Below are 26,572 nucleotides of genomic sequence, written 5' to 3'. Positions count from 1 at the left end.
CAAGACTCAATCTCTTAGAGCCCTCGAGTTCCCAGCCACAGCTCTCAGCTCGACTCTCACCGTGTGCTCTCAATGGTTATGAATGTCATAGACGTTCCTACCTATGCTCCCCAGTAGCCACTCCAGACCCTTACATTTTACCTGTGTCTTAAACTTCCTAAGCTCTTTCTTTACTCTAGTATCTCACCTGTCTTCCCCTACCTTCTTTAAAGCCCGTCCTGTGAGGACCACGGGGTCACCCTCTCACTAGAGTCTGTGTTTACAACCCCTGCCTGCAGAAGTCACTGTCCTTCCCTGCAGCGTTGGTATGTTTCACCTACTTCTTGTCAGCTCAGGCAGCTCAGGCTGCTGTGACCAGTGTCCACAGGCCAGGTGGCTTAAACCTCAGACACTCGGACTTCCATGCTTGCAGAACTGCGAGAAAGAAAGTGGCAGTAGTAGTATGGCAGGCCCCGCGAAAGGCTTCGTCCTGGCTTACAGACGTCCACCTTCATGCTGCGCTGTCGCATTGCATCAAGAAAGAGGAGGCATGGGCTGGAGAGATGGCTTAGCGGTTAAGCGCTTGCCTGTGAAGCCTAAGGGCCCCGGTTCGAGGCTTGGTTCCCCAGGTCCCACATTAGCCAGATGCACAAGGGGGCGCACATGTCTGGAGTTTGTTTGCAGAGGCTGGAAGCCCTGGCGCGCCCATTCTCTCTCCCTCTATCTGTCTTTCTCTCTGTGTATGTCGCTCTCAAATAAATAAATAAATAAAAATTAAAAAAAAAGAGGAGGCAAACCCTCTGGGATGTTGTTTTAAAGCTCTAGTTCCTTTATGAGGATTTGACTTTCATGACCCCATTTAAAAGTAATTACCAACTCAGGTCCCCATATCCCAATACCAGTACATTGAATGCTTCAGCATGTGAATTTGAGGAGAGATGCATGGTTCTATTCACAGTCATGCTCATCTCTCACCTTCCTTAGACCCAAGCAGCTCTTCACCCTGTATTCCCTGCTACCATTATGAACTTTGTTTCCCAGTGCATGTCTCAAGCCTGGCCAATGCTGATCTGTGATGGCTGTCATCATGCTGTTGCTCTACTTAGAACGTGGGCTGCAGACTCCAAACTCCTCGGCAGACATTTGAGACCTCCCACCACCTCCTGCCATGCCTGTCTTCTGTCACCTTGCGCCACTTTCTGCCTGTTTCCTCTGTGCATCCTGCTGATGACCTGCGGTAGGTTTGAGCAGCGTGTCAGAAGTCTGGCATGCCTGCGGCATGCTGGGGATCTGAACGCAGGTCTCCGGCTTGCACACAAGCACTTGACCCACCGAGCCATCTCCTCATGCCTCCTACAACTCATGCACTCTTGCTCTCGAAAGCAGAGAGGCATAAGTTCTCTATGAGGGCCTGGGGAGGAGAGAACAGTCCCCATTACTTACATATAAGCCGTGGTCATAATGAAAAATAAACACTCATTTCTCCCCCTCCCTAGGTATCAAAGCAAAGCCCTGTGACAAATTGTGACCACATGGTGTGGGTGGGGAAGGGATTGCCCATATGTGTGGCATCTGGGTCTCAGCTCAGCCAGCCATCATGTTTTGTGACACAAGACAAAGGAGGCCCAACACTTGCATTGAGGCTTTGTGTGTTGCAGAGACAGCTCAGGCTAGAGGCCTGGCAGTGGCAGTCTGCTCTCAAGGCGTCTGCCCAGCTGCTCTGTGCTTGGTCTGGCTTGTCTGGCTGGCTCACTCCTCAGCTACGCGGTCTGTGTCTGGGCTGCTCGCTCTCAGCCACATCTGGAATCGTGACTGGACAGCTCCAGAAGCTTTGGTTGCATCCTGATGCTGGGGCATGCAGGGTATGAGCAGCATCCTGGACTGTGAATCCTTAGACTTATGCTGGGAAACTAGGGTGTTCACTTTCAGCGCCTCTAGCTATGTGGGTGGGAGAAGGAAAGCCATGTGAGAAGGAGTGGTCAGAGAAGGAGAGAGGCAGTGATTGATAGGGCCATTGGTGAGAGATGTCAACTTCCAGGTCCATCAGGGAACATCCTGGGATTCAACATTTGGGATCTTCTGACATAGACGGGATCTTGATGGCTGACAGGTTCAGGGGGACAGTTGGGAGCATCGCTGTGCAGTTCTGCAGCACAGTCACACAACTGTGGCTGACCAGGGGTTGACTATCTGAACATAGCTAACCGAGAGAAGTTTGCATGGTTTGAACACAGACATGATGCACACTGAAGATGATGGGTCACATTAGCTCTAGTGACCACTCGGTGCATCACAGTGTCCCATAAACAGGTAGGAATGAATGACATGAAAAGAAACAGTGAAGAGCCACATGTCTTGGGACTTCCTGAGTTACAGGGATAGGCGCACCTGTGGCAGGTTTGGGACTCTTACTCGTTCTTAGTTTTTTTTTTTTTTTTTACCCCACAAATCCCTGAAGTTTGATATTCACCTCATTTGACAGTGTCTGGAAAAGACCAAAAATCTTAGCTGGGCATAGTGGCACGTGTGAGGCTGAGGTAGGATTGCTGAGTTTGAGGCCAACCTGGGGCTACAGAGTTCCAGGTCAGCTCAGGCTAGAGTGAGACCTTGCCCTGAAAATGATCAAAGACTGAAAAGTCACCACCAAGGTCCTCAGCATCATTTGTCCCCCTTGAGGAATGGGATGTATGGGGAGAAGGCTTAGCCCAGTGCCTCTAAAAGGACAGTCCTCAGATCACAAAGCTGCTCTCATTTCCTACGTAAATCAAAGTTAGCTCTTTTTTTTTTAAAATGAGTATTCAAGCTGCTTTCTCATTTATCTGCCAAAGATTCAGGTTAATCTTGCTGTGCAAACTGCAGGTGTGTGTGTGTGGTGTGGTGTGTGTGTGTGTGTGTGTGTGTGTGTGTGTGTTAGAGAGAGAGAGAGAGAGAGAGAGAGAGATAGGGGACCTGGTAGCAGAGGAACCCTGTATTGCCATTGGGTTGCCTAGTGTAATGAGATGTCAGTCAATGGTTAGGCACAGTGTAATTATATAACATTAGGTTGGACAAGGTGACTAAACTTACCTCCTTAGAAACTCTAGCCTCAGTGGACTAGCCATCCTCTTGAGCTTCTGAGAGGCTCTTGGGGTTGGAGAGGTCTAAGTTCAATACCGTCTAGAGTCTTGAAGCACATAGATGAAGATGAAGAGAAAATGCAGACCCATCGTTTCCAAACACAGCCATCACTGTGTGTCTGCACAGTAAACATGAGAAAACAGTGACGTATATTAAAGCGCTTGCATCTGGTTTTCCTGAGGATAGCAGGGTTCATTTTCTTGAGGAATGTCAGAAATGTTTTGTAGACTCTGCTTAATCTGAGATTTTCTCATAAAGCTCTCTAAACAAACCCACATCTTGGGGTGTTTGGCAAATTGCTCCGTCTGGGAGATCTACATCTCAGTTCTCTGTCCTTCAAATTCCTGGCAAGGAGTGACTTTAAAATGTCTTTTTGCTCTTACGTGTTTTCAAACAAACTCTGGGAAAAAATTGCGTTTGGAAGGAAACTTGGAAGCCAGCTCGTTTTGTATGTGTGATAGAACAAGATGCTTATAGATTCGCTTTAAAAAATGAAACTTCAGAACTTGACGTCTGACATCCCTGGGGCCATTTGATAAATGCTGATGGTTTTGTAGAGCCACATATTGCTTCCCCTTCCATTTCACATTTATTTATTTGAAAGACTCACCAGAGCCTGAACTTAGCTGGCAGCCTTTGCTGAGGAGAGAAACTTCTGGAAAGTGAACTCTGTGGGCCCGTGAAGCATCTTGCCAGGTGGGTGCCATTGCAGTAATGGGTTCTCAGGTGTCACGTTGTCTACGTTGATGCTCTGAGTGTGTTGCTCTGACTCGACTCTTTGAAGAGTTGTTTTGAGCCTGTTTTGCACTGAGAAGTCTGCCCTTTGGTTTTTGGGCTTGATCCTCAATTGATCAGAAAGGTCCTCATAAAAGATAAAGTAAACATGGTTTCAGGTGTTGTGCCCAAGGCAAGAATTGTGGGGTGGCAGGAGGGGGATGAGGGAGATAGGAGAACCCCCCTCCCTTTTTTAAGATAAAACCCATCCAAGAAACAAAGGCTGTGGGAATGCAAAGGCTCTTTGTACACTGAGCACGTCTGCCGTTACGGATGAGCCCTCTCCAATGGCTGCTATCAAACTTGTCATATTTTATTCATGAGTTGTGGCATGCCTGGATGAAATAGGAAAAGCAAGGCTCCCAATCATAATTACAGCATACGAAAGATAAATAGTTATCATTGTGACATTTCTGAAGAATTTTTAAATCTCTCTAATAATTCATTTGGAAAAGTTTCCCACCGTGACTGGGTGTGTAGCACGTGCCTGTGCTGTGGAAGCTCCTGGGCTCAGGGACCCCATGACCCGCAGTGGCAGGCTCCACGTGGGCAGCAAATGAGTGCAGTGAAGGGGAGGGGAGGTCACAGCAAGACCCTCACATTCGCGTCGACAGCCATCTTTGCATCTGCCATCTCCCACTATTACTCTGCGGTTGATCAAAGTGCTGCATTCAGTTCATTTATACAAGGTGCTGTCTGGTTCATTTGGTGTGGGGGAATTGATTAGAATAGGCCAGTTAAAATATCTTTAAGGGCTGGGGACATAGTTCAGTGGGTAAAAGTGCTTTTGCCCAAGCCGATGACCTAAGTTTGGATCCTCAGAGCTCGTGTTAACCTGGACATGGTAGCGAGTTTCTGTGCTCATAGAGCAATTGTGCAAAGATGGAAAGCAGAGACAGGAGAAGCACCAGAGGCTCATGGGAGAGCTGGTCTGGAACAGAAAGCCGTGAACAAGAAACCCTGCCTCAAACAAGGTGGACGGTGAGGACCAACACCCACGCTTGTGCTCTGACCTTCACACACACACTGTGGCATGTGTGTCTGCACACACACACACACACACACACACACACACACACACACAAATCATATAATCACAAAGATTAAAACAAAACCTATATTTTCATCCTGGTTAATTCAGAATAGCATTGAAGGTTTTAAGAAAGAGGTTGTTTTTTTTTTTTTTTTTTTTTTGAGGTAGTGTCTCACTCTAGCTCAGGCTGACCTGGAATTCACTATGGAATCTCAGGGTGGCCTTGAACTCATGGCCATCCTCCTACCTCTGCCTCCCGAGTGCTGGGATTAAAGGCGTGCACCATCACGTCCAGCTCAGAGACTGGTTTTTAATCATGAATTTGAACAAGTAATCTGAAAGGCTTTCCAGGAAAGTTATATCTTAAGAAAATAAAAGCACCAACTGTCGTTCCACGGGTTCCCTGACGGACACGGCTGCCTCCGTCACTTCTCTTGTCTTGTCAACTTCAGCCCGAGACACCCACGAGCCCGCGCCTCCGTCGAGCTGCTGGCCTCCCGTCTCTGGTCCAGGCAGTAACACGCTCCCCATGAAGAGGGCTGTTTCTGCTCCCTTCCACCATCCTGCCTGCCACCTGCTCGCTTCACTGCTGGATTGTAACCTACTTGAGAAGGCTGGTGAGGGTGAGCTGCTCCATGTGGCCACTGGGGTGCCCACCCCACATGGTGGTTCCCAGATGAGAAGAATGGAGAATGGCATTTTCTGAACTACCCAGCAGTGTTCATCCTGTGGCCCATGGGCCACATTATCCCAGGATAGCTGTGAATGTGACCCAACATATTTGTAGATGACATCATGTAGCAATGCCAAAAGGCTGGACTTCCCTGCTGTAGGTGGTCACGTGGTGTCTGTCATGTAGATTCTGTGGTGTAAGGGTCATCATTGTCATTAGCCACCATCTTCTGGGGGAGACCCCGAGGTTGAGAGGTACTAATGCTCTGGATATGAGAGTGAGGATGTTAAATGTCATGCACACACTAAATGTCAACACAGACATTGGATCCCAGGCCTTCTGACCTCAGAGTCCACCTCAGTGTTCAGGGCAGAGCTTCCTGATCTTTTCATGTCATCATATCATATCATCACACAGAAATACTGGAGAAAAAAAAAAGTGACTTTCGTGTCAAAAGTGTTCTGCTTGGCCACCTTCGGGGCTGAGGGGATCCGCACCTAGTAATATAGGGTGGTCGGAAGTGCTAGTAAGAACCATGAAGGACTTTGGAGGGCGCTGGATGTGAGGGGTCTGTGTGTGTGAGGAGTGCAGAAGTTACGTTCAGTGTTGTCCCAAGCTAGGACGGGTTGGGGAAGAGTCACAATCCCAAGACAGGGCCCAGCCAGGCACAGGTGAGCTACGTGCACCATCAGGGCGTGCAGGCTGCTCGTGAAGGCTGCCGAGTGCCACCTTGGCCTCAGCGTCTGTGCGTGGCAGCCGTGGGGGACGTGATTCTGTGTTGTCAGTGCCTATAGTTGTTTCACTGGTGATCCGGATTTTTACATGAAAGCTCCCATATTTTAAAAAAGAGTTTTACTAATTTATTTGAGTGAGAGAGAAAGAGAGAGAGAGAGAGAGAGAGAGAGAAAGAGAGAGTGGGGGGAATGGGCAGACTGGTTAGGGCCTCCTCCTGCCACTACAAATGAACTTCAGATGCATTTACCACTTTGTGCATCTGGCTTTATGCGAGTATTGGGGAAATGAATCCTGGCCATCTGGCTTTGTAAGCAAGCTCTTAAAAATTTTAACATTAAAATATTTATTTATTTATGGGAGAGAGAGAGAGGGAGATAAAATAGGCAAACCAGAGCCTCCAGACACTGAAAATGAACTCCAGATGCATGTGCTACCGTGTGTACATAAGTAGTGGGGAACTGAACCTGGATCTTTAGGCTTTGCAGGCAAGAGCCTGCTAAGCCACCTCTTCAGCCTGTAAGCAAGCACTTTTAACCACTGAGCCATCTTTCCATCCCACTCCCAATTTTTTGTATTGCATTTCATTGATCCCCAGACTTGCTGAAATTGGCAAAATTATGCAATCAGTTATGTATGTAAATTACAATTCATGGCATCTCTAATAGTCTTACAGTTGACAACATTCTGCTTGTTTTGTGCGTATGCAGACTGGTGGACAGTTTACAGTCAGTGGTACCTGTGTGTTGGTTGGGAGGGCGGCGAGCACCAGGACCAAAGCTGGCCTGAGGCTGGCTGGACACGCCGGGTGTACTGGCCTCACGCAGCCTGGCCCTTGTTCTGCCTGCCTGTTATTTTTACTTGGAATGCTTAAGCATTTGCCAGTGCTTGTGCTCCAGCCGAAACTATTTTTTCACCCTGAGTTTATTGGGACAAGAAATGGACCAGACACTCTGTTAAGTTGCCCAGATGCTACCTGGGACTGCTGGAGGGAGCTGGAAAGAGCAACAGTGAGATATCAAGTTCCACAAGCACTGGGAGGGGAAACTGCTGATGGATCTAGAAATGAGAATCACGTTCTTGTCCATCTTGTTAACCAAAATTCCCTGCCAGGGGAATTGCGGGTTGGCATCTGCTGAGTCAGCTGAAGGGAGGCGGGGGAGAACAAGGAGCAGTGTCGCGGTCCTGGGCAGCACCGCACTTACGGGCACAGCTCGGCAGCGTGAACGAACCCCGCCCGCCGCGAGTCTTTTCAGTCCTCCAGAGTGAGAGAGATGGGATGAGAATTTTCTTTCTTTTTTTAAATTAAGAATATAGTTTGTATGAACACATCATGTGTTGGTACCATCATTTCTGTCCTCCGGTCCCCAGTGTGCTGAGGGCCCACCTTAGTGGGCTTGCTGGCATTCCCCAGGGGGTTGTGGCTGTAGCTGTGATAGCAGAAGTCAGTCATTGAGGGAAATGCCTCTAGATATGCCCTCCCTACCCGTGGCTTTTACAGTCTTTCTGTCCCCTCTTCTAAAAGGTTCCCGGAGCTGTGGTTGGTGTGTTTTCAGTCTATTTCAGTGCTAAGCTCTCAGGAGTTTCTGTTCTGGTAGGTGTTGAGTCTCCTCAGCATCTGTCTCCTTCACCCTAGTGCATATTTTCAGGCTTTCCATGGAAACAGCACTCTTAATCATCTCACCAAATCCTCTGTGGTTTCACCTGGGTCTTGGCTGCAGTGTGAGGGGTGTATTATCTCCTTGGGTCTGGTGACTTTCTGAAAAAGAACAGATTCTCCAATAGAGAATGAAGTCAGCATAGTTAAATGGGGTAAGCATTGTTAATTTAGAGAGGTCTGGATGGATGTAGCCCCTCTTTGGCCAAAGACTAGTGGGAGCTTGTCAATGGTTATATAATCTTGGTCTCCATGGGATTTTGACCTGATTCCCAGTTCCAGCCATGAGTTCCTTTCCACTGAGTGGCTCTGTTAGCCAATCAGAAAGCCAGTTACACACCCAGGCTGTCTGTCACCATTGAACAGGAGGGTCATGTCAGGCTGGCTGCTTTTGAGTGGCTGTGACCTGCCTACTTGCTCACAGCACTGTTGGCCGTTGTCCCCTAGCGGCCCTTCGGTCAAGCACCGCATGGGCGAAGCCTCTGGGGCCCGGCTTGCGTCCACGCCCAGCCCGGTCTCCTGTGCTCGTGTCTGCGGCACGTGGTGTCTTTAGCAGGAAGGCCTTGCCTTTATCTCAGGTGGGGGGTCAAGTGCTTTGACAGAAGCTTGTCTTATTTTGGGGACCTTGTAGGCCTCTCCTATCAATAGCTCAATGTGGGTAGTAACCAATTTCTGGTAATGAGAGTTACAGGTCAGAGCCAAATATTTTAAGGTTAGGCTTCATTCCCCCCCGCCCCCAGGGCCCTTCTTACCAGATGATCTTCCCATATTCCTACTGAGGGTTATATCTTTTAATCTGCTATCCAGGAGAAAGGTTTCTATGGTACCAGTGCATTTTGGGTTTATTTTTGTGTTTATTTCCTCCAGCCTCCCGTTCCTGTCCCCCTGACCCTTCCCCCCCTAATGTCTGGCCCTCCAGTTGCCTGTCAGCTATGCCTGCCACTCAGGATGTTCCAGGTAGGGAACCACAGGTGAGGAAGGACATGCAGCATTTGACAGCCTGTGTTTGTGTGAGTTCTCTGAGTATGATCTGTTCCAAATCCATCCACCTTGCTACAAATTTCATTATATTTTTTTAACTGTTGAGTAGAATCCCATTGTGTAAATGTACCATGTCTTCATGATCCATTCGTTCAATGATGGCATCTGGGTTGATTCTAATTCTTAGCTATTATGAATTGAGCAGCTATAAATATGGTTGAGCAAATTTCTCTGCAGTGAAGTATGGAGCCTTTAGGGTAAATGCTCAGTAGAGAAATAACTGGAACTGTTGGTAGCTTTATTTTTATATTTTTTCAGGTGTCTCCATATTGATTTCCATAGTGGTTGCACACTTTTGCACTCCCACCAACACTGAATGAGGGTTCCTCATTCCCCACATCCTTGCCAACATCCACTATCATTTGATTTTTTAAAAAAATGTATTTTATTTATTTATTTGAGAGAGAGAGAGAAAGAGAGAGAGAGGGCGAGAATGGGTGCGCCAGGGCCTCCAGCCACTGCAACTGAATCCCAGACACGTGTGTCCCCCTTGTGCATTTGGCTTATGTGGGTTATGGAGAATCAAACTGCGATCCTTTGACTTTGCAGACAAACACCTTAACTGCTAAACCATCTCTCCAGCCCTCATTTGATTTTTAAAGATTACCATTTTAGCTGGGGTAAGGTGAAATTTCATAGTGGTTTTAATTTGCATTTCCCTGATGTTTAAGGATGCTGAGCATTTCCTTAAGTATGTGTTAGCCATTTGTATTTATTCCTTTGAGAACTCCCTATTCAGCTCTCTACGCCAATTTTTTGAGTGGGATGTTTGATTTTTTTTATTGCTTAGTTTTTTGAGTTATTTGTAGATTCTAGATATTAGGCCTCTGTCATGATATAGCTGGTGAAGGTTTTCTCACATTCTGTGGGTAAGCTATTGACTCTGCGAATGGTGTGTTTGTCTGTGAAAAAGCTAGATCCCACTGGTTGAGTGATTGTTTAATTTTCTGGGTTACTGGAAGTTATTTCCCCACTCCTATAGAATTCCTACTATTTTTCCTCCCAGTAGTTGAAGAGTTTCAGGTCTTAAATTGAGGTCTTTAATCCATTTGGACTTCATTTTTGCGCATGGTGAGATGAGTGGGTCTGGTTTCATTTTTCTGCATGTGGTCATCCAGTTTGTCCAGTGTCATTTGTTGAAGATTCTGTCCTTTCTCCAGTGTATGTTGTTGGATCCTTTGTCAAAGATCAAGTAGCTGTGGTTACTTGACCTAAGGGCCGGGTCTTCAGTTCTGTTCATTGTTCTCCATGTGTGTCTCTATGCCAGTACCAAGTTGTTTTTGTTACTATGGGCCTGTAGTATCGTTTTAGATTGGGTATAGTGATACCTCCAGAGGTGTTTCTTTTGCTGAGCATATGTTTGGATATTTGAGCCTTCTGATATCCTGTATGACTTTTTTTGAATTAATTTTTAAAAACTTATTAACTTAAAATATGAACAAAACCTGTCTTTCAAATTTTATTAAACTTGATTACCTAAAATACATTTTTATATAGAAGACAGATACAGCTTATCAAGTAATGTATGGAACAGTCATTGTGCATTGAAAATATTCTTCTTTCTTCCACAAGAACTCATCAAAAGACAAAAACCATGAAAATCTTTTTATTTATACTTCATAAAAGCTGGATGCAAACTTCTGGTGTAAATGTACTTCAGTGTCAACTCTGGTGATGGAGACACAAACGCTCACAGTTCAGTTAAATGACGTCAGCAAGATGCCTCCGTTCATGTCTCTTACAGAAGGACCACATGCCTAGGATCACACTGGATCACTTCTTTCACTCCCCTTTTTATTTCCCTCTCCTAGTGGAAGACTTGGGTCACCACCTCCTGGTTTTTGCATCGTTGTTTTTAGTTTGGGCATCATTTCCGCTGCACACAACATTACGGACTTACTTGGTGGGAACTGTACAGGACAGAGGATGCCCATCTTCCTGTCTGAGCTGTACTCAAGCTCTGCCTCTGTATTGAACATCGCAATTCCACTCTCTGGAGCACATTTCATTTTTCTCAGGAAATGCATTAAGTCCAACTGCTGAGCATATATCTTGAATCTCTGTAGCTGTAGGATTTTCAACAGCCTTATTTATGGAAATGTACCTGCTCTCTGTGATGGTCTCCTTGTTATTTAAATAAGCAGGATAAATACAAATAAACCTGTCTTGGTCCTCCGGGGGCTGCTCGGAGGCACAAGCCATTTTGGCAGAAGTGCACATCACCTCGGCACCAGAGCCTTGGGCAGAAAACCACCCAGGTGCTGACTTGGAGTTATGAGAGCCTGCATGAATTTTTTGAGATCATTTTTTTTCCAGGTACACATCTTAAATTTCTGTTTTATACAGTTTCAGAACATGTTGTTGAGAGTTATAATCATCCATTTCATCCATCCATCCACCCACCCATCCATCCATCCATCCATCTATCCATCCATCCATCCATCCATCCATAAATACCTGTCCTGTGCGCTGTGTGGTGCTGGGTACTTGAGCACAGTGATAAGTCTCAATGCATCTGCACATACACCAGCGTAGGCTCAGGAAGGAAATGCCCTTGGGATGTGGACCAGGGAATCCACTTTAGTTGGGACTTGGGGTGACTTCAAGAAATGACAATTCAACTAAAGCCTGAGTGTGTGATGAGTCATAGCCCGAGATGAGTGTGCAAAGGTGTGTTCTGGGCATAAGAATGGCCTGATCAGAGTCCTTAAAGACAGGGGAGAGCTTGTGTGTCAGTGGAACCTAAGGATGCCCTGACCTCTGGAGAGCTGGAGGCAAGAGGTTGGAGATGGCTTAATGTCGTTGATCAGGTCCTGCTATGCAAGGTTTTGTTAGTCACATTTGTTTTCTTTTTTTTTCCTCTCTCTGTGTACAGGCTAATGAGTGCATGTGGGGGACATATACACATGTGTACACATGTATGTGGAGATCAGAAAACAACTTCAGGCATTGTTTCTCAGGTGTCACTTACCTTTTTTGGGGACAAGTCCTCCCATTGGCCTGTAATTCACCTGTTAGGCTAGGCTGACTGGCCAGCAAGCCCCAGGGATCAACCCGTCTCCACCTCCTAGCGCTGAAGTTGTGAGCGTGTACTGCTATATATGGCTTTTCTTTAGTTCCTTCCCTCCAATGGAGCCTACAAATTGAACTCAAGTTCTTTTGAAACTATTTTATTTATTTGGGAGAGAAAGTGGGGGGCTTGAGAAAGGTATATGAAAGAGAGAGAGAGAGAGAGACAGACAGAGAGAGAGAGAGAGAGGAAGAGAGAGAGAGAGAGGGAGAGAGAATGTGCCTACCAAGGCTTCCAGCCTCATGTACCACTTTGTGCATCTGGCTTAACGTGGGTACTGAGGAATAGAACCTGGGACCTTTGGCTTTGCAGGCAAGCACCTTAACCACTAAGCTATCTTTCCAGCCCCAAGAGTTAGAATTTTATTCTGAAATCACAATGGGTGGTGTTATGTTACACCTTGGTCTTACAACTCACAGCTCACTTTGAATAGTGAGAGTGACTTTGCAGAAGTGATCAAGTCCTGAGGTGGGGCCATTGCCCTGTGTCATATGGGTACTTCAGTATAATCACAAGGGTCCTCATGACCTGGAACTAGGAAGCTGGAGGAAGTAGCGATGAGCACACAGAATCAGAGACGTCTACAATAAGATGCTATGATGCTGGCATTGAGAATGGAGGCAAACCAAGGAAAGCTGGCAAACACTGAGGGTCATACTGTCCTCAGAGCTCCCAGAGGAGCACAGTACTGCCAACGTGAGTGACTTCTCTCATCTCTGCGACCAAATACCTGACAGCAAGTAACTTAAGGGAGGAAGGTATTACTTTGGCCCACAGTTCGAGAGGGTAGTCTGTCGTGGCGGGGGTGGCATGGTGGTGCTCAGGGTGGCCAAGACATGTGGCAGGGATTCTTATATGTCCTCAGATCAGGAAGGACAGAGCCGACAGGACAAGAGCTGGGTTATGAAACCTCAAGGCTCATGTCCAGTGACTCACTCCTTCCAGGGAGGCTCTACCTCCTGAAAGCTCTACAACCTCGCAAACAGCGCCACCTGCTGGGGATCACGTGTCCAAACCCATGAGCCTGTGGAGGGTGTTCCTCCCGCAAACCCCGCTGTGCCTTGGCTTTGGGCCAGTGAGGTCCACCTCAGACTTCTGGCTGTTGGCAGTGGCTTGTAATAGCAGCCATAGGTGCACAGGCGGCTGCTTGAGGAGTTAAAGTGAAAGATGGAGGTCACGAACAGTGGATACATGGGAAAGGGCTGGAGAAGGGAGAGAGGAGGCTGAAGGGAGGAGGTGGGAAGTGGAAGGGAATGGAGTGTGCTGGCGGCAGCTGAGGGCAGACTCGGGCTTGCTGATGGATGAGTGCTTGCTGAGAGGTTTGGACAACTAGTGAGCCCACAGAAGAGGCACCGGGAAGGAACTTCATGGCAACTCAAGAGGCTGGAAGGAAACCACAAGAATGCAGTGTTTATAGGACAGACTCCTCAGTAGTAGATGAGGACCACTGTGGGCAGGTTCTGGAAGGGTCGTGGAAGTCAGGTTGCCATCTGTCCATTGGTTTTGGCAGGATATTGAAGGCACGATGTGTCTCTGTGTGACTCAGCATGCTGTGGAGCCTGGCACAGAGCGCCACACAGGGATGGCTTTGAATGAGCACATGATTGAATTCAGGAGCCACAGGGAAAACCTCCTTTGCTGGCTGGCAGAGCTCTGGCATTAGAGAAGTTGGGTTAGACCTCAAAACGGGTGGGATTTGGGTGGAGATGGAGAATGTGGCTAGAATTCCATGTGCGAGGAGAGTCAAGGAACATCCTCACGGAGACTCTCGTTGTGTCCAGCACCGCTCTGGTCCTCCTGCTGCCCTGGAATGGAGAGCTCCCCTTTGGCCCAGTGCCAATGCATAGGATAAAATGACTGCCCTTCTCAGCGTGCACAGTTCAGAGAGCACAATGTCTATTGGAAAACCCAGAAAAGCCATTCTGGGCACCTAACAGGCACCCTTTGAAATGAAATATCATGAAAACAATATTTAACACACTGAAGTAGTAATTCACTGAAAATGAGGACTCATGTTGTTACTCTCGGACAGGCAGGAGCCAAATTATTTGCAACAGTGATCAAAGACCAATTTTCTCTCTACTTGGCACTTTCACATTTCTTCTTAAATACCTTTAGTCAGTGGGGGCTGGTGCATTAGCTCAGGATTGTGGCCCTTCTCTGGAAGAGTACCAGTAGGAAGTGGGTCAGGCAAGAACCTGCAAGTGATCAGTCAGCACTCAAAAGGCCAATGGCATTTCCAATGATTCATTTTAAGGGTGATGTTAGTGTTTAATGGAGTCAGAATAGAATCCCTAAAAAGGACATCAGTTTTCTAAGAAAAATACAAAAAATAGTAAGTCTGGAAAAAAAACCCCACACCTGTAGTCCCCTTTATGGAAAGATGCTCACAGTTCTAGGAGCTTCTGTTCAATACCTAGGGTGCTGGGTGACCCAGTCCTTCCTATCCCTCCTTCTGAGGGTTAAAAGGCCAATAATGTGTGGCTTCCTAGGAAGCTGAACACACAGACATCCTGTAGCCAAGAGAGATAAATAGCAAGGGGACATCCCCCAGCAGTGACTCTGGAACTAATTAGCTAACAAGGCGTGTAATTAAATTAATGCATTTGATCCAAGAGCTGACGGTGTGCTTCTAGGACAGTGGGAATAAAAAAATGCTGAAAGAGAGCATTACCTTCCAGAGTTCTGATTACTTTCCCTGTCAGGAGCACGCCTGTTACAGGGTTTGTGAGGCGTGGAAAGACCCCATGAAGGCACGCTAAGAACACGGAGACAGCAGCTGCTCTGATTTACCCTGCACATTGTACCGGACTTGTCACACTGCATCCCATACGTGTGCTCCGTCATGGTGTTTGCAAAAATACAAGAGGGTGAAGGGGATGGAGAAGCTAATTACTCTGATTTGCTCATTACACATGCATACATGCATGGCATTGCTACACCGTTCCCAGGAGCATGCACAACTAAAGTCATGAAGAAGAAGGCTGAGGTGATGGTTCAGAGGTCAAGGCACTTTCTGTGCAAGCCCAATGGGCGGGGTTTGGCTCCCCAGAAACCACATAAAGCCAGATGAAAATAGCACATGTGTCTATGATCACAGCATGCCCTGGCGATGGGAGGTGGAGTTAGGAGACTCCCGAGCTCTAGGGGAAGTTTGGTGTTCTCAGCAGCGAAACGGCCAGAGAGACTCTGTCTCAAACAAGGTGGGGAGCAAGGACCGAGGACCCAGCTTGTCTTCTGACCTCCCCACATGTGCTGTGGCGTGCGTGTGCCTCCCCACACCCCATACACAGAAGCATGTAAATAAAAAAGTAACAGATTACCAGGTGGCAGTGAGAATGAGGTGTTGCTCATCACTTAGTGATGGCTGGGTTATCTGGGTCTCAGCATGGCTTCATTTCCTTTCAGCTGAGGAAAGATCCCCCCCCCCCCCCCCCCCGTGAGGAAGAAGGCCTCTGTGTGGTTTTCTTGACATGCCCAGGGCCAGGCTGGCCTTAATAGGCCAGTTCTTTCTGGAAGGACTTCCTGTAGCTTTCTCCTTCTTTAGCTAGTTTGGGGAAAGTCCTTTGCAGGTGCAGACTGCTGCGGGGAAGCCCCCCCCCCCCCTTAAAGGGCTCCACCTCTGAGCATTGGGACCCAATTCAATAGGTGTGACCCCCTCCTTCCCTCTTTCTTCTCATTCCTCCTTCATGCCTGCCAGAGACAGTGCTGTTGCCCTGCCTGTTCCGGAGTGGCAAATTTGTGTAGTTTCTGGGGTAAGATACTTCTGAGGCCACTCAAGTCATTTCTTCTTGAGCCCCTGAAAGCTTATTAATTAATATGATTTTAGACACAACATCCTTTATTGAAAGTTGGGCCAATTTCCCAGGTGTGGAGAGTCAGACATTAATCCACTAAGCCAACCAAATGATTTGTGTGAGAAGAGGATTTCAGGAGGAGCGGGTCGTCCTGTGGTTTGACATCTCACTTTAAAAGTGCTTTCTAGTTCGATGGATGTCAGGGCTACCTGGACTCTTGCAGGAAAGTTAGGTGACTAAGATGCCCCAAGATAAATGTGTGCTCATGTTGCCTGTGTCTCCCAGGACGGGGATGACAGCTGTATGTTGAAGCCGAGGAAAGAACTCGCCAACACTATTCTCTGTGAGCCTGGATACAAGTGTTTTTGCAAGAGTTTAGCTTTGGGCTTCTCAGTGTTGTGACTGTCTTCTTGCCCACAGAATCACAGGAGCTTACCTGAGAAACATTAGCTGTTCACCCTAGTAATTGCTCCAGCCTCTAATTTAATGAAAACCCATTAAGCCGAAACAATAATTAAAATGAGACATCATCTCTGTAGGAGGTTTGCATATTAAAATCACTGTGCATTTCAGGGCAGGCAGATTTTTATTCTTTAAAAACCGCATTTGAAGCAATGTGTAAAAAAATGATTTATAATGAAGAATCATAAATTAGAGGGCTTGGCAGCTGAACAAGGTACCCTAGTGTTTACTGTTGAGTCAGAGTAGATGTGATAAAGTCAAGTCCAATGTAGTGTTTAAAATGTCTCTTTCATACCTGAAAATTAGGTATGTGCACATGAGGGAAGTATTTATAATTTGGTCAGGCCACCACTCCAACTTTCCAAGCCCACTAAAGGCCACACTTTCAATACATGGCTTAGCTTGGGATCTTGGAGGAGGGCGCCCATTGGTGGGGGACACTCGTCATTGGTGTGAGGCTAGTCTAGATTAGGGGTCGCACAGAGCTTTGCAGAAGAGTTGAAAGTTGAGTCAGAGGAAATGCTTTTGCTGCTCACTAGAGGTGGGGTCTTGGGCAGGTCATTTGTTTCCTCTGAGTCAGATACCCTCCTCTTCACAGGGCGGCGGCTCATGTCCACTCGGTGGGAATGCCCTGTGCTCAATACGATCATGCTCACAAGGACACTTGGAACAGTTCAAAACTCAGAGCATGCAGCTCTCTGGTCTGTTTTTGCAGAGCTCCTTAGAAACATGCAGAGGAGTTGTGGCAGCGATGTCATCAAAAAATGCTGGCAGGAGCAGCGTCAGCCCCGAGTCACAGGCCAGATGACTCAAGGGCTGAGAAAGGCACATGGCCAAGCTAGGGTTGAAGTCCCGGTGTGTCTGAGAGGAGAGGCAGCGGACCTTGGAGGCTGGCCTTGGGTAGGGGTACTTGAGTTTCAGGGGTCCCACTCCACCGAAGGCTTCCTGCACCTCCCCTGCGATGTGGGTGTGGTAGCACTCAGCACCAGACTGCCATGAGGATCAATTAACACACTTAAAGTTCTGAGTAAACTCAATCCTCAGGGGCTGGCTGACTGGATCTAGATTGGAAAGGCTGGACGTCCATTTTCTTTTAAGCAGATGAGATCTGGGAGTGGCACGTTTAAACATGCCCTTCAGCGCAGAGCAGTACCTGGCTCCCATGGTGCTGGCTGCCCCCGACATGCGCGGCACTCCCCCGCCCTGCCAGACCCAACCCTGCCCTGCAGTTCCAGCCTGGAGTTTCCTTGTGTTAAGAGTTCAACATCTGCTCATTGATTTCATCTTCTTACTATCCCTGTGGGTAGTTGATGTGATTTTATTCCCATTTTTCAGATGAGGACTCTGAAGTATGGAGGGGTTAACTGACCCAACCTGTCTGATAAGAGACAAAACTGGAATGTGAGTTGGGTCTAGTGGCCGAGGTATAAATTTGTCATTCTTGCTTCGCAGAAATTTGATCAAATGTTCACAGACAGCCTGGGTAACATAGCAAGACCCTGTTTCAAGGAGACAAAAAAAGGAAAAAAGGAAAAAGAATTTGTGGAACTAGTTCAGGGAGCAAGTGATCATTAAACATGTGTGAGGCCCTGGGTTCCAGTCCCAGTATTGCAACAGACATGCAAAAACACACTGGAATTATTAGCAGGTAGCAGACCTTTAGCTTTTGAACTCTTAACCACTACCCTATGCTGCCCCTTAAGCAAAACATCAGCCCCTGAAGAGGAGCCCTATGGTCCTGTTCCAGGTCATTCCAGACCTGTGACACCTCCTGAGAATGCCCACGATTGTTACACCCCCAAGCTGATCAAATGAATGCTTGCCAAGGTTGGCTGTCTGTCTTTCTTAGCTCCTTGTCCTGAGATCCACGCTGACCCATGTTGTGTCTGCAGTGCCGGGCTCAGAGGAGCTCTTGCTCACCTCGGTATCTTTCTGTGCCTGGAGCTTCTTAACCTTGCAGTGGGCGTGGCTGCTGAGTGCTCAGACTCTTGGCAAGGTAGATTAACGTGACACTCGAGTTGGGAGGCATTGCTAGGTGGATCACCATGAATTTGAGGCCAGTCTGAGACTACATACCTAGTGAATTTCAGGTCAAGCCTGGGCTAGAGTGAGATCCTACTTTGAAAAAACATGACACTGAGGGAGCCTGATGGCCAGCTACTGCCAAAAATACACCTCCACCCATCTTCCTGAACTGCCATGGAGGTCCACATGAGCAGTGAGAGCTGAGCACAGCTCTAGTTAATTGCCCCACAGGCAGACCATTTGGAGTTAATCTCTTTAAGGAGGTTAGGGGTCTTTAGGGGAACCAAGCCTGCTGAGCTTGATTAGAGAGTCTGCTGTCTTGTGACTTATGTATGCACACTCGATGAGTGACAGCAAGGTGATGATGGGTCCTTTATTTGTAGTGCTCCTTTCTTCTTTATTTCTGTAGCATCCTTTTATGTTTCAAGGGGGAAATCTGTATTTTTAATTTGTGTGTGTGTGTGTGTGTATGTGTGTGCACACACACGTAGAGGCCAGAGATGGATATGTAGATCCCCCTGAATCATTCTCTACCTTATTACTTATTTATTTATTTTTGAGATGGAGGTCTCTCTCTGGACATGGAGTTTATCAATTCAGCTAGGCTAGCTGGCCACCAAGCCCCATGGTCTCCTGTCTCCTCTCCACCACCTCAGTATGGGATTACAGGTGTGTGGCACCATTCATACCTTCTGCATGGGTCTTGGGGATTTAAGCTCAGGTCCTCTCCTCATGCTTGTGTGGCAAGCTCTTTACTGAATGAGACAACTCCCCAATTTGCTTGCTTGCTTGCCTGCCTGCTTGCTTGCTTGCTTGCTTGCTTGCTTTCTTTCTTTCTTTCTTTCTTTCTTTCTTTCTTTCTTTCTTTCTTTCTTTCTTTCCTTCCCTTTCTTTCTTTCTTTCTTTCTTTCTTTCTTTCTTTCTTTCTTTCTTTCTTTCTTTCTTTCTTTCTTTCTCTTTCTTTCTTTCTTTCTTTCTTTCTTTCTTTCTTTCTTTCTTTCTTTCTTTCTTTCTCTGTCTGTCTCTCTTCTCCTTCTCCTTCTCCTTCTTCTTCTTTCTTCTTTCTTCTTTCTTCTTTTTGTTTTTTTTTTTTAAGGTAGGGTCTTACTCTAGCTCAGGCTGACCTGGAATTCACTATGTATTCTCAGGATGGCCTCGAACTCATGGCGATCCTCCTACCTCTACCTTCCAAGTGTTGGGATTAAAGGCGTGTGCCACCACACCAGGCTTGCTTTTTTTTTCTTTTCTGACAACCTTCACCTCCTCATCTGTAACATGGGCACAGCACTAAGGCTCTGGACAGCATCCCATACCCTCAGCGGAGTGATCCACGCTGAGCAGTGGTCATGGGCTTGGCACTGTACTGTGTCCAGTGTTGTTGGCCTCTCACCTTTCTGCCTTTGGGAGCTGCTGAAGGCTTAATGGAGTGTCACTGTGAACTTGTTTGTGGAAGTGGACATCACTTACATAAAAGCTGCGAGTCCCTGGTGTCCTCACTGCTTTCTGCTTCCATGAGAGCTGCTTGGATCGAGAGGATCTGACATTCTCAAGGTCAGATCGCAGGACCTGACTGTGGGACAAGGGCCTCCCTCCTTTTCCACAGCGGGGATTCTTTCACAGGTGGTTGTCAGCTTTGAGCTGGGAAGTGTCTTGTGCTCCACAGACTGAAACACGACTTTCAGCTCAGAGGAGCAAGGGGCGGGGCGCTACCTTTAGACCACTGACACTGTGAGTGAACTCGGGCCAGAAGGATGTGCTCTTCTGCACAGGAGTTGGCCCTGTTTGAGGTTCTCCTTGCGTATGTGAAAATGTATTCTCCATTGGCCAAGGCTGAGGCAGCAGGCCTGGCATGCTCGCGTCTGTGCTCCCATGGCCTCTGCGTTGGCTCTTAGGCGAGGCACCAGTGTGAGAGTTTTGCTGTTACTCTGTTTGGGTACAACACGCTGCCTCTTGGCCCATCAGGAGACCGAGAACCCTTCCACCCTTCCAGTGTTAGGTGGAGTGTGTGCTCCCCCACGGGACTTGTAGTGACAGACATGCTTTCAGAGAAAGAAAGCGGCTGGGCAAAGTCAGACATGCGTGTTCAGAGTTTCACTGCGATGTGGTAGCGGGAACCCCTCCTCACCCTCCGGCCTGCTATTTGCTCTTTAATCTTTTCAGCGGGGCTCAGGGGTGCATTCTTAACAATGTGTGCCATGTGAAAAGACAAACCTCTCTTACTAGAAGTGAGAGAAGCACTAAAATATAGGCATAAAGACAAGTACTTAGAGAGTGATTTGGTGGGCATAGCATATCAGTGTATCCAAAAAAAAAGCAGTTCTCTCCGAGGGCTTGTGACCTTCCCAGCCATTGGCTTTTGACTCGGTTTTCAGTGCCAGGCCAGGCATGAATTTCTTCCTACATAGGAGGCCTCAAATCCAGTCAGGTAGCAACTGGTTACCTCATATACAGATAGCAGATATGCATGTTACTGCACCAGATTGCCAATGACATCTCTCCTTCATGGCATCATGGCAGCTGGTGAGCAGGGAGGAGGCTTCTAGCTCAGTTCAAGCTTGGTTTCTCCACGTCCTGAGGCAAAATCATGTGCTGTCTTCAGTAACAGGGTCTTACATCTAGCTCTGGTGGGCAACCAAGAGCCTCGACAATAGCTTGTGTTGTTGTTTTAGGACCCCAGGGACCTCCCTGACCAGTAACTCAGTGGAAGGTATTCTGCCGCTAGCATTGAAATTTGTGTAGTGGCCTTCTTTAAGTGTTTCTTTTCTAATGTCAGGCTCTGACAGGGCTGACACAATGCCACTAAATGGTACAGTAGGGAAGACCTTCACTGGCCAGAAAAGCAAGTGTGATGCAGGAAGGTTTTGTACTAGTGGACTGTTTTTCCTCGGTTGGAGGGTCTCTGTAGAACAGTCACTTTGTTTTCTACTAACCACAGCCCAAGTTAATATAGCTGTTTTCTGCTAATCACAGCCCAAGACTCATTCTTGGGTTGGAGAGATGGCTCAGGGGTTTAATGCACTTGATTGCAAAGCCTGATGGCCTGGGTTTAATTCTTCAGTACCCATGTAAAGCCAGATGCACAAAGTGGTACGTGAACTGGCAAGAGGCCCCAGCATGACAATTCTCTCTCTTTCTCCTTACAAATAAATAAAATATTTTTAACAGACTTGTTCCTTTCTGTTAGGTATATGAAACAAATTCATAGAATTCTGGGCTAAGCTGGGAAGGCTTTGAGAGATCACCTTCTCCATCCCTTCTATTCAGATGACAAGACTGGAGCTCAGGGCCAGTAATTCATAGGTTTCCTTTTCAGAAGCCACACTTTAGGATTTGATTCCTCAAGGTCATTATACATGATTGCAACATTGCTTACAGATCTGTAAAGTTCTACATCTTGCAAGGGATTTTCACATGGTCCTAGAGAAATAGCTACTTAGTTATTGTATAGCCAGAAGAGGTGGTCAGGGTGAGAGAGGAGATCACCAAAGATCACCTTTGATGCCCACTTAGCCTCCTCTGCACAGTCTTTTCTTGTGTGTGTGTTGTACACGTGTGTGGGTACGTGTATAGATGAGCACACATATGTGTGTGTGTGCTCATGCCTGAGGTAGATGTTAAGGATCTTCCTCAATCACTTTCCACCTTATTTTTTTTTTGAGGCAGGGTCTCTTCACTGAACCTAGAGTGTGCCATTCAGCTAGACTAGCTTGTGAGCATGCCCAGGCATCCTGCTGTGTCCGCTTTCCCAGGGTCATAGGCACACTCTCTCATGCGTGGCTTTTACCTGGCTGCTGGGGATCTAAGCTTACGTCCTTATGCCTGTGGGACACGCATTTAACCCACTAAGCTGTCTCCCTAGTCCCATGTTTTCTAGCTTTGCTCTCGTGTGCCGGGAGGTGGAGTGTGAAATAAGGAGCTAATACCCAGATTTCTGTGCCAAAGATCAGTCTGAGTTGAGAACAAAGTGACGATATTGCTGTGCTCACACAACTCTGGGCTGCTGAACTGGTCTCAACGTTATTAAATATTTCATGAGGAAAGTCATGCCCTGGATGGTTGCGGAGAAAGGGACACTTACTGACGTGAGCATGTCTTGCTCTACGCAAAGGAGGCCGGGTGCTGGTCTCCACTAGGTGCAAGGCCCGGAGAGGAAAGTGACACTGGAGGCTCCTCAGTCACCTTTGAGTGCAGCTAGAGCCAGGATTCTCTGAACTGGCTTTTGTTTGTTTGTTTGTTTTTAAAAGTGGGGTCTTACTCTAGCCCAGGCTGACCTGAAACTCACCCTGTAGTTCCACACTGGCCTCAAGTTCACAGCAATCCTCCTACCTGTGCCTCCCAAGTTCTGGGACTAAAGGTGTGTGCCGCCACGTCCGGCCAGATTGTCTGAATTTAAGACCCGGTCACCTGACATCCCCTTCCCTTCTTCACAGCAGCTTGATTGGTTTGCAGCGGTGCAATTGCTCAGCATCTTGCCAAATTCATGTCCGAGAATCACTGTCTGGCCAACTGTGAACTTGTCACACTGGAAAGTGGGCATGGTGACAGAGCATTTCTGTGGGTTCATTGAAAGTATGGCACCTTGTATGAAAGCTGTTGACAACTGGGGAAAGTCTTAAAAGCGTTCTGGGGCCTTGGACATTTCTAACAGTGACCTTTTCTCTTTCTTCTCATGTTCCCTCTTTCTCCTTCTACATTTTTTGTCACATCATTCCTTCTCTGTGGTCTCCTCCTTTCCCCCTTTTCTCTCCCTCTTCCTCCTGCTCTTCCTTCCTGACTCCTAGATATGGAGAGAGAGATTCATGCAGCCCCCCATGTGAGTGAGAAGTTAATCCAGTTGTTCCGGAATAAGAGTGAATTCACCTTTCTGGCCACTGTACAGCAGAAGCCGTCGACTTCGGGTGTCATACTCTCCATCCGGGAACTGGAACATAGGTAAGGAAGGAAACTCCTTCTCATTTTATTTTAATTTAATTGATCATATTAATGTATTAATTTTTGAGAGAGGATATCACCATATGCCCTTGGTTAGCCTGAAATTTGCCATGTATACCAGAGTGGCCTGTGTGCCACACAGCACACTAGGAAAAATAAAGCGCTTTCTTTTTCTGCAGTGAGGAGGTGAAGACTCTGTGGCAACCTCTGGATACTTTGGACTTGTTTCTGTCAAGCACATTAATGTTAGATTGTTTTTCAGTAAGCATTCACTTTGGTCAAAGTGGGTTTATGTTTATTCTACAATGAGAACTTAAGACTGTCTCTCTTGCCTGTCTTCTGTTGATGTCCTTCATGTAAACACACCCTAACTGGTCTTCCGTTGACCTCCTTCATGTAAACATGCCCTACCTGGCCTTCTGTTGACCTCCTTCGTGTAAACGCACCCTACCTGGTCTTCCGTTAACCTCCTTCATATAAACGCACCCTGACTGGTCTTCCTTTGACCTCCTTCGTGTAAACGCACCCTGACTGGTCTTCCGTTGACCTCCTTCGTGTAAACGCACCCTGACTGGTCTTCCTTTGACCTCCTTCGTGTAAACGCACCCTGACTGGTCTTCCCTTGACCTCCTTCCTGTAAATGCACCCTACCTGGTCTTCTGTTGACCTCCTTCGTGTAAACGCACCCTAACTGGTCTTCCCTTGACCTCCTTCCTGTAAATGCACCCTACCTGGTCTTCTGTTGACCTCCTTCGTGTAAACACGCCCAAACTAGTCTATCTAAGTCATAAAACAAGTTTACTAGTTGGGTTTAACAGCTTTCCACCAGCATCTGCTGTGTGTTTCAGTAGATGCTGTGCTCAACACTGGGGTATTAAGTGCATGGTTTCAAATGTTTACTCTGTGGCACATATAAGTTAGAAGGGGATATAAACAGGTGAGTCTTATCAAGCATTGTGGATATGATGCTGAAGTTTGTTTTCAGGGCATAAGAGGCTGGGAAAGTCTGCTTTTAGGTTGTAGTAGTGAAGAAAGGCTATAGAAAGGAGAATTATGTAAAGATAAAATGAGTTGCTATTTGACAGCTGACTGGGAAGGGAAGGATGGAAAGTTCACTGAAGATAGCAGTTGCTGTGATTTTAAGAATGATCAAGATCAAGTGGATAAATAAGTAACTGGAACCTAAAACATATTTGGAAAGGGGATGAGAATTTGGGGTGCGCTGTGAGGGTGGACATTACAAAGGTAAGTACAAGCCAGATCATTGCAAATTCTCAATGCTGTGGTGAAAAACTTGGATGAAAGTCTCCATACTAAATGGAATATAAGTTTAAGAGACCTTTTTTTTTTTTGAGGCAGGGTCTCACTGTAACCCAGGGTGACCTGGAACTTACTATGTAGTCTTAGGGCTGCCTCGAACTCATATTATTCTGCCTACCTCTGCCTCCTAAGTGCTGGGTATAAAGGTATGCACCACCAAGCCCGGCTCTAAAAGAGACCATTTGGCCACGGATTTTAACCTTGCTGTATAAGGTTTTAAGTCCAACAAAGACCATCTTATTTTGGAGTTCAAGGTCATAATGGTTAGGTGACCCAACATTTTAAAATTTTGATAGAAGCTTCAATCTTTCCTGGTCTGTAGAAAATATTTCTAAAGAAAATTCTTTGTTCTTGGTGCTATGGCAGATTTTATGGAGAAATTTGAGGAATAAATCTTCCAAGGTTTTACATTGTTTGGTCATGTAGAAATCAAGGCATAGCCACAATAAAAAGCTAAAAATGGTATTAATAATAAATGATCAAAGTGTCACCAAGCAGTGTGCAACAAACTTCAAAATTTGTAAATTTGCTACATTCCCTGGGCTAGAAGCTAGGGGAGATGATGTGGGGAGATGGCTGTGGACTGGGAAGAATCCAGCAGGGGAGGGAAGGGAGTGGCATCAAGCAGATAGAACGACACGTGGTCTCAGAGCTGAGGAACTGCAGGGAGGAAAGGTAAGTTTGCTGAAAACTGAAGGGGATCCCATGTAGTCCCAAGAGTCAGTGGTTTGTGTTTTAATGGGTAGATTTGCTCTCAGTCTCAGGGAGTCGTGGCACAGCCTGATTCTTTTGAAGGTGATTGTTGCCAACATTGTGAACTGGCTGGTCAACCCGAGAAAATAAGGTGACGTGCTTGTTTGAGAGATGTGGGTGGGTCAAAGGTGTTCTGTGTGATCAAGGTTGGGTGTCACACTAGTTCTCAGCGTCCCAGCCATGGAACAGTGGTGTCCTTGTCCCACTGGCTTTAGGATGGGTATGTGAGGGTCTCCTTGGCAGCTGGGCCAAACACTTGCCTAAGGGTAAAACACTGGTCTTCATATATTTCCCAGGAAGTGCAGAGATTAGACTAGAAGCATGTGGTGCAGCTTCAGAGCCAGCCTGGTAGGGGTGCTGCCCCAGCCTCCACCTGGAGACTCAGCTCTGGTACACCTGGAAGTGCAGCTCCCCTGTCTGTAGGATGTGGGTGAGAATCCAAGCTTTGCGGGACCAGAAAAAACCACGAGTGTTGAGTGGCCGTTCCTAACCAACACCTTTCTTCTCCTTGTCTCTCTTGAAACTCTGGCTTCCAGCTTCTCCTTTGTAACTAAAATTCCTATTTTAGAAAAAAAAAATAAAGTCCTGTGTGCAAGCATGCTGTTGAAGGCTGCCTCATCTTCCATTGTAGGCAGATTTCAAGTTGAGCCTGAGGGTCAGTGAGTGGAGACATTTCTCATCACTTGTCATTGTAATAGGAAAACCTCAAGTGTTGACTTATAAACAGGAGACACATAACAGGATAGAAAACATATCCCCTCCCTGGGTTTTATATCATTTTAGATTTATAATAATTTTATGTTAATTGTAACAAGTTATTCTCTTTTTTCCCTCATCCCAGCTCCCATTACCTTGAAGACTCCTCTCAGTGGGGTTATGGTAATTACTGTGGGGTCATGAAGGTCTCAGTCAGTCCCTCCCTGTAAGGTAGCTGAGGATGGGGCCTCAGGGTACTCCTGCCCGGTACTCCATGGCTCTCACAATCTTTCTGCCCCTCATCTGCAATGTTCCCTGAGTACTGTAGAAATCAAGTATATTGTTGGCAGTTTCATTTAATGTTGAGTTCTCTGAGCTTCTGTTTTGATAGTTTATTTTTATTTTTATTTATTTATTTGAGAGAGAAAGAGGGAGAGAGGGAGGAAAGGAGGGAGAGAGAGAGAAAGAGAGGGAAGGAGGGAGGGAGAGAAACAGAGAGAGAGAACACCAA

At 46.8% G+C, this 26,572-nt stretch overlaps 1 protein-coding gene across 4 annotated transcripts in view; it reads left to right on the top strand.

The window, feature by feature from the left end:
* Nell1 (neural EGFL like 1) overlaps positions 1 to 26,572 on the top strand; it is a 916,515-nt gene that overhangs the window by 79,151 nt on the left and 810,792 nt on the right. For 2 of the 4 annotated variants that reach the window (XM_045145535.1, XM_045145532.1), the window contains exons 3-4: positions 8,833 to 8,922; positions 23,142 to 23,292. In XM_045145535.1, coding sequence (XP_045001470.1) covers positions 8,833 to 8,922; positions 23,142 to 23,292 — 241 coding nt within the window. The remainder of the gene's footprint in view (positions 1 to 8,832; positions 8,923 to 23,141; positions 23,293 to 26,572) is intronic. The other 2 variants (XM_045145536.1, XM_045145534.1) reach the window with 1 other exon arrangement.

Source organism: Jaculus jaculus, chromosome 3 (assembly GCF_020740685.1).
Source record: "Jaculus jaculus isolate mJacJac1 chromosome 3, mJacJac1.mat.Y.cur, whole genome shotgun sequence".
Taxonomy (NCBI): Eukaryota; Metazoa; Chordata; class Mammalia; order Rodentia; family Dipodidae; genus Jaculus; species Jaculus jaculus.
This window is presented reverse-complemented; position numbering and strand designations above follow the sequence as displayed.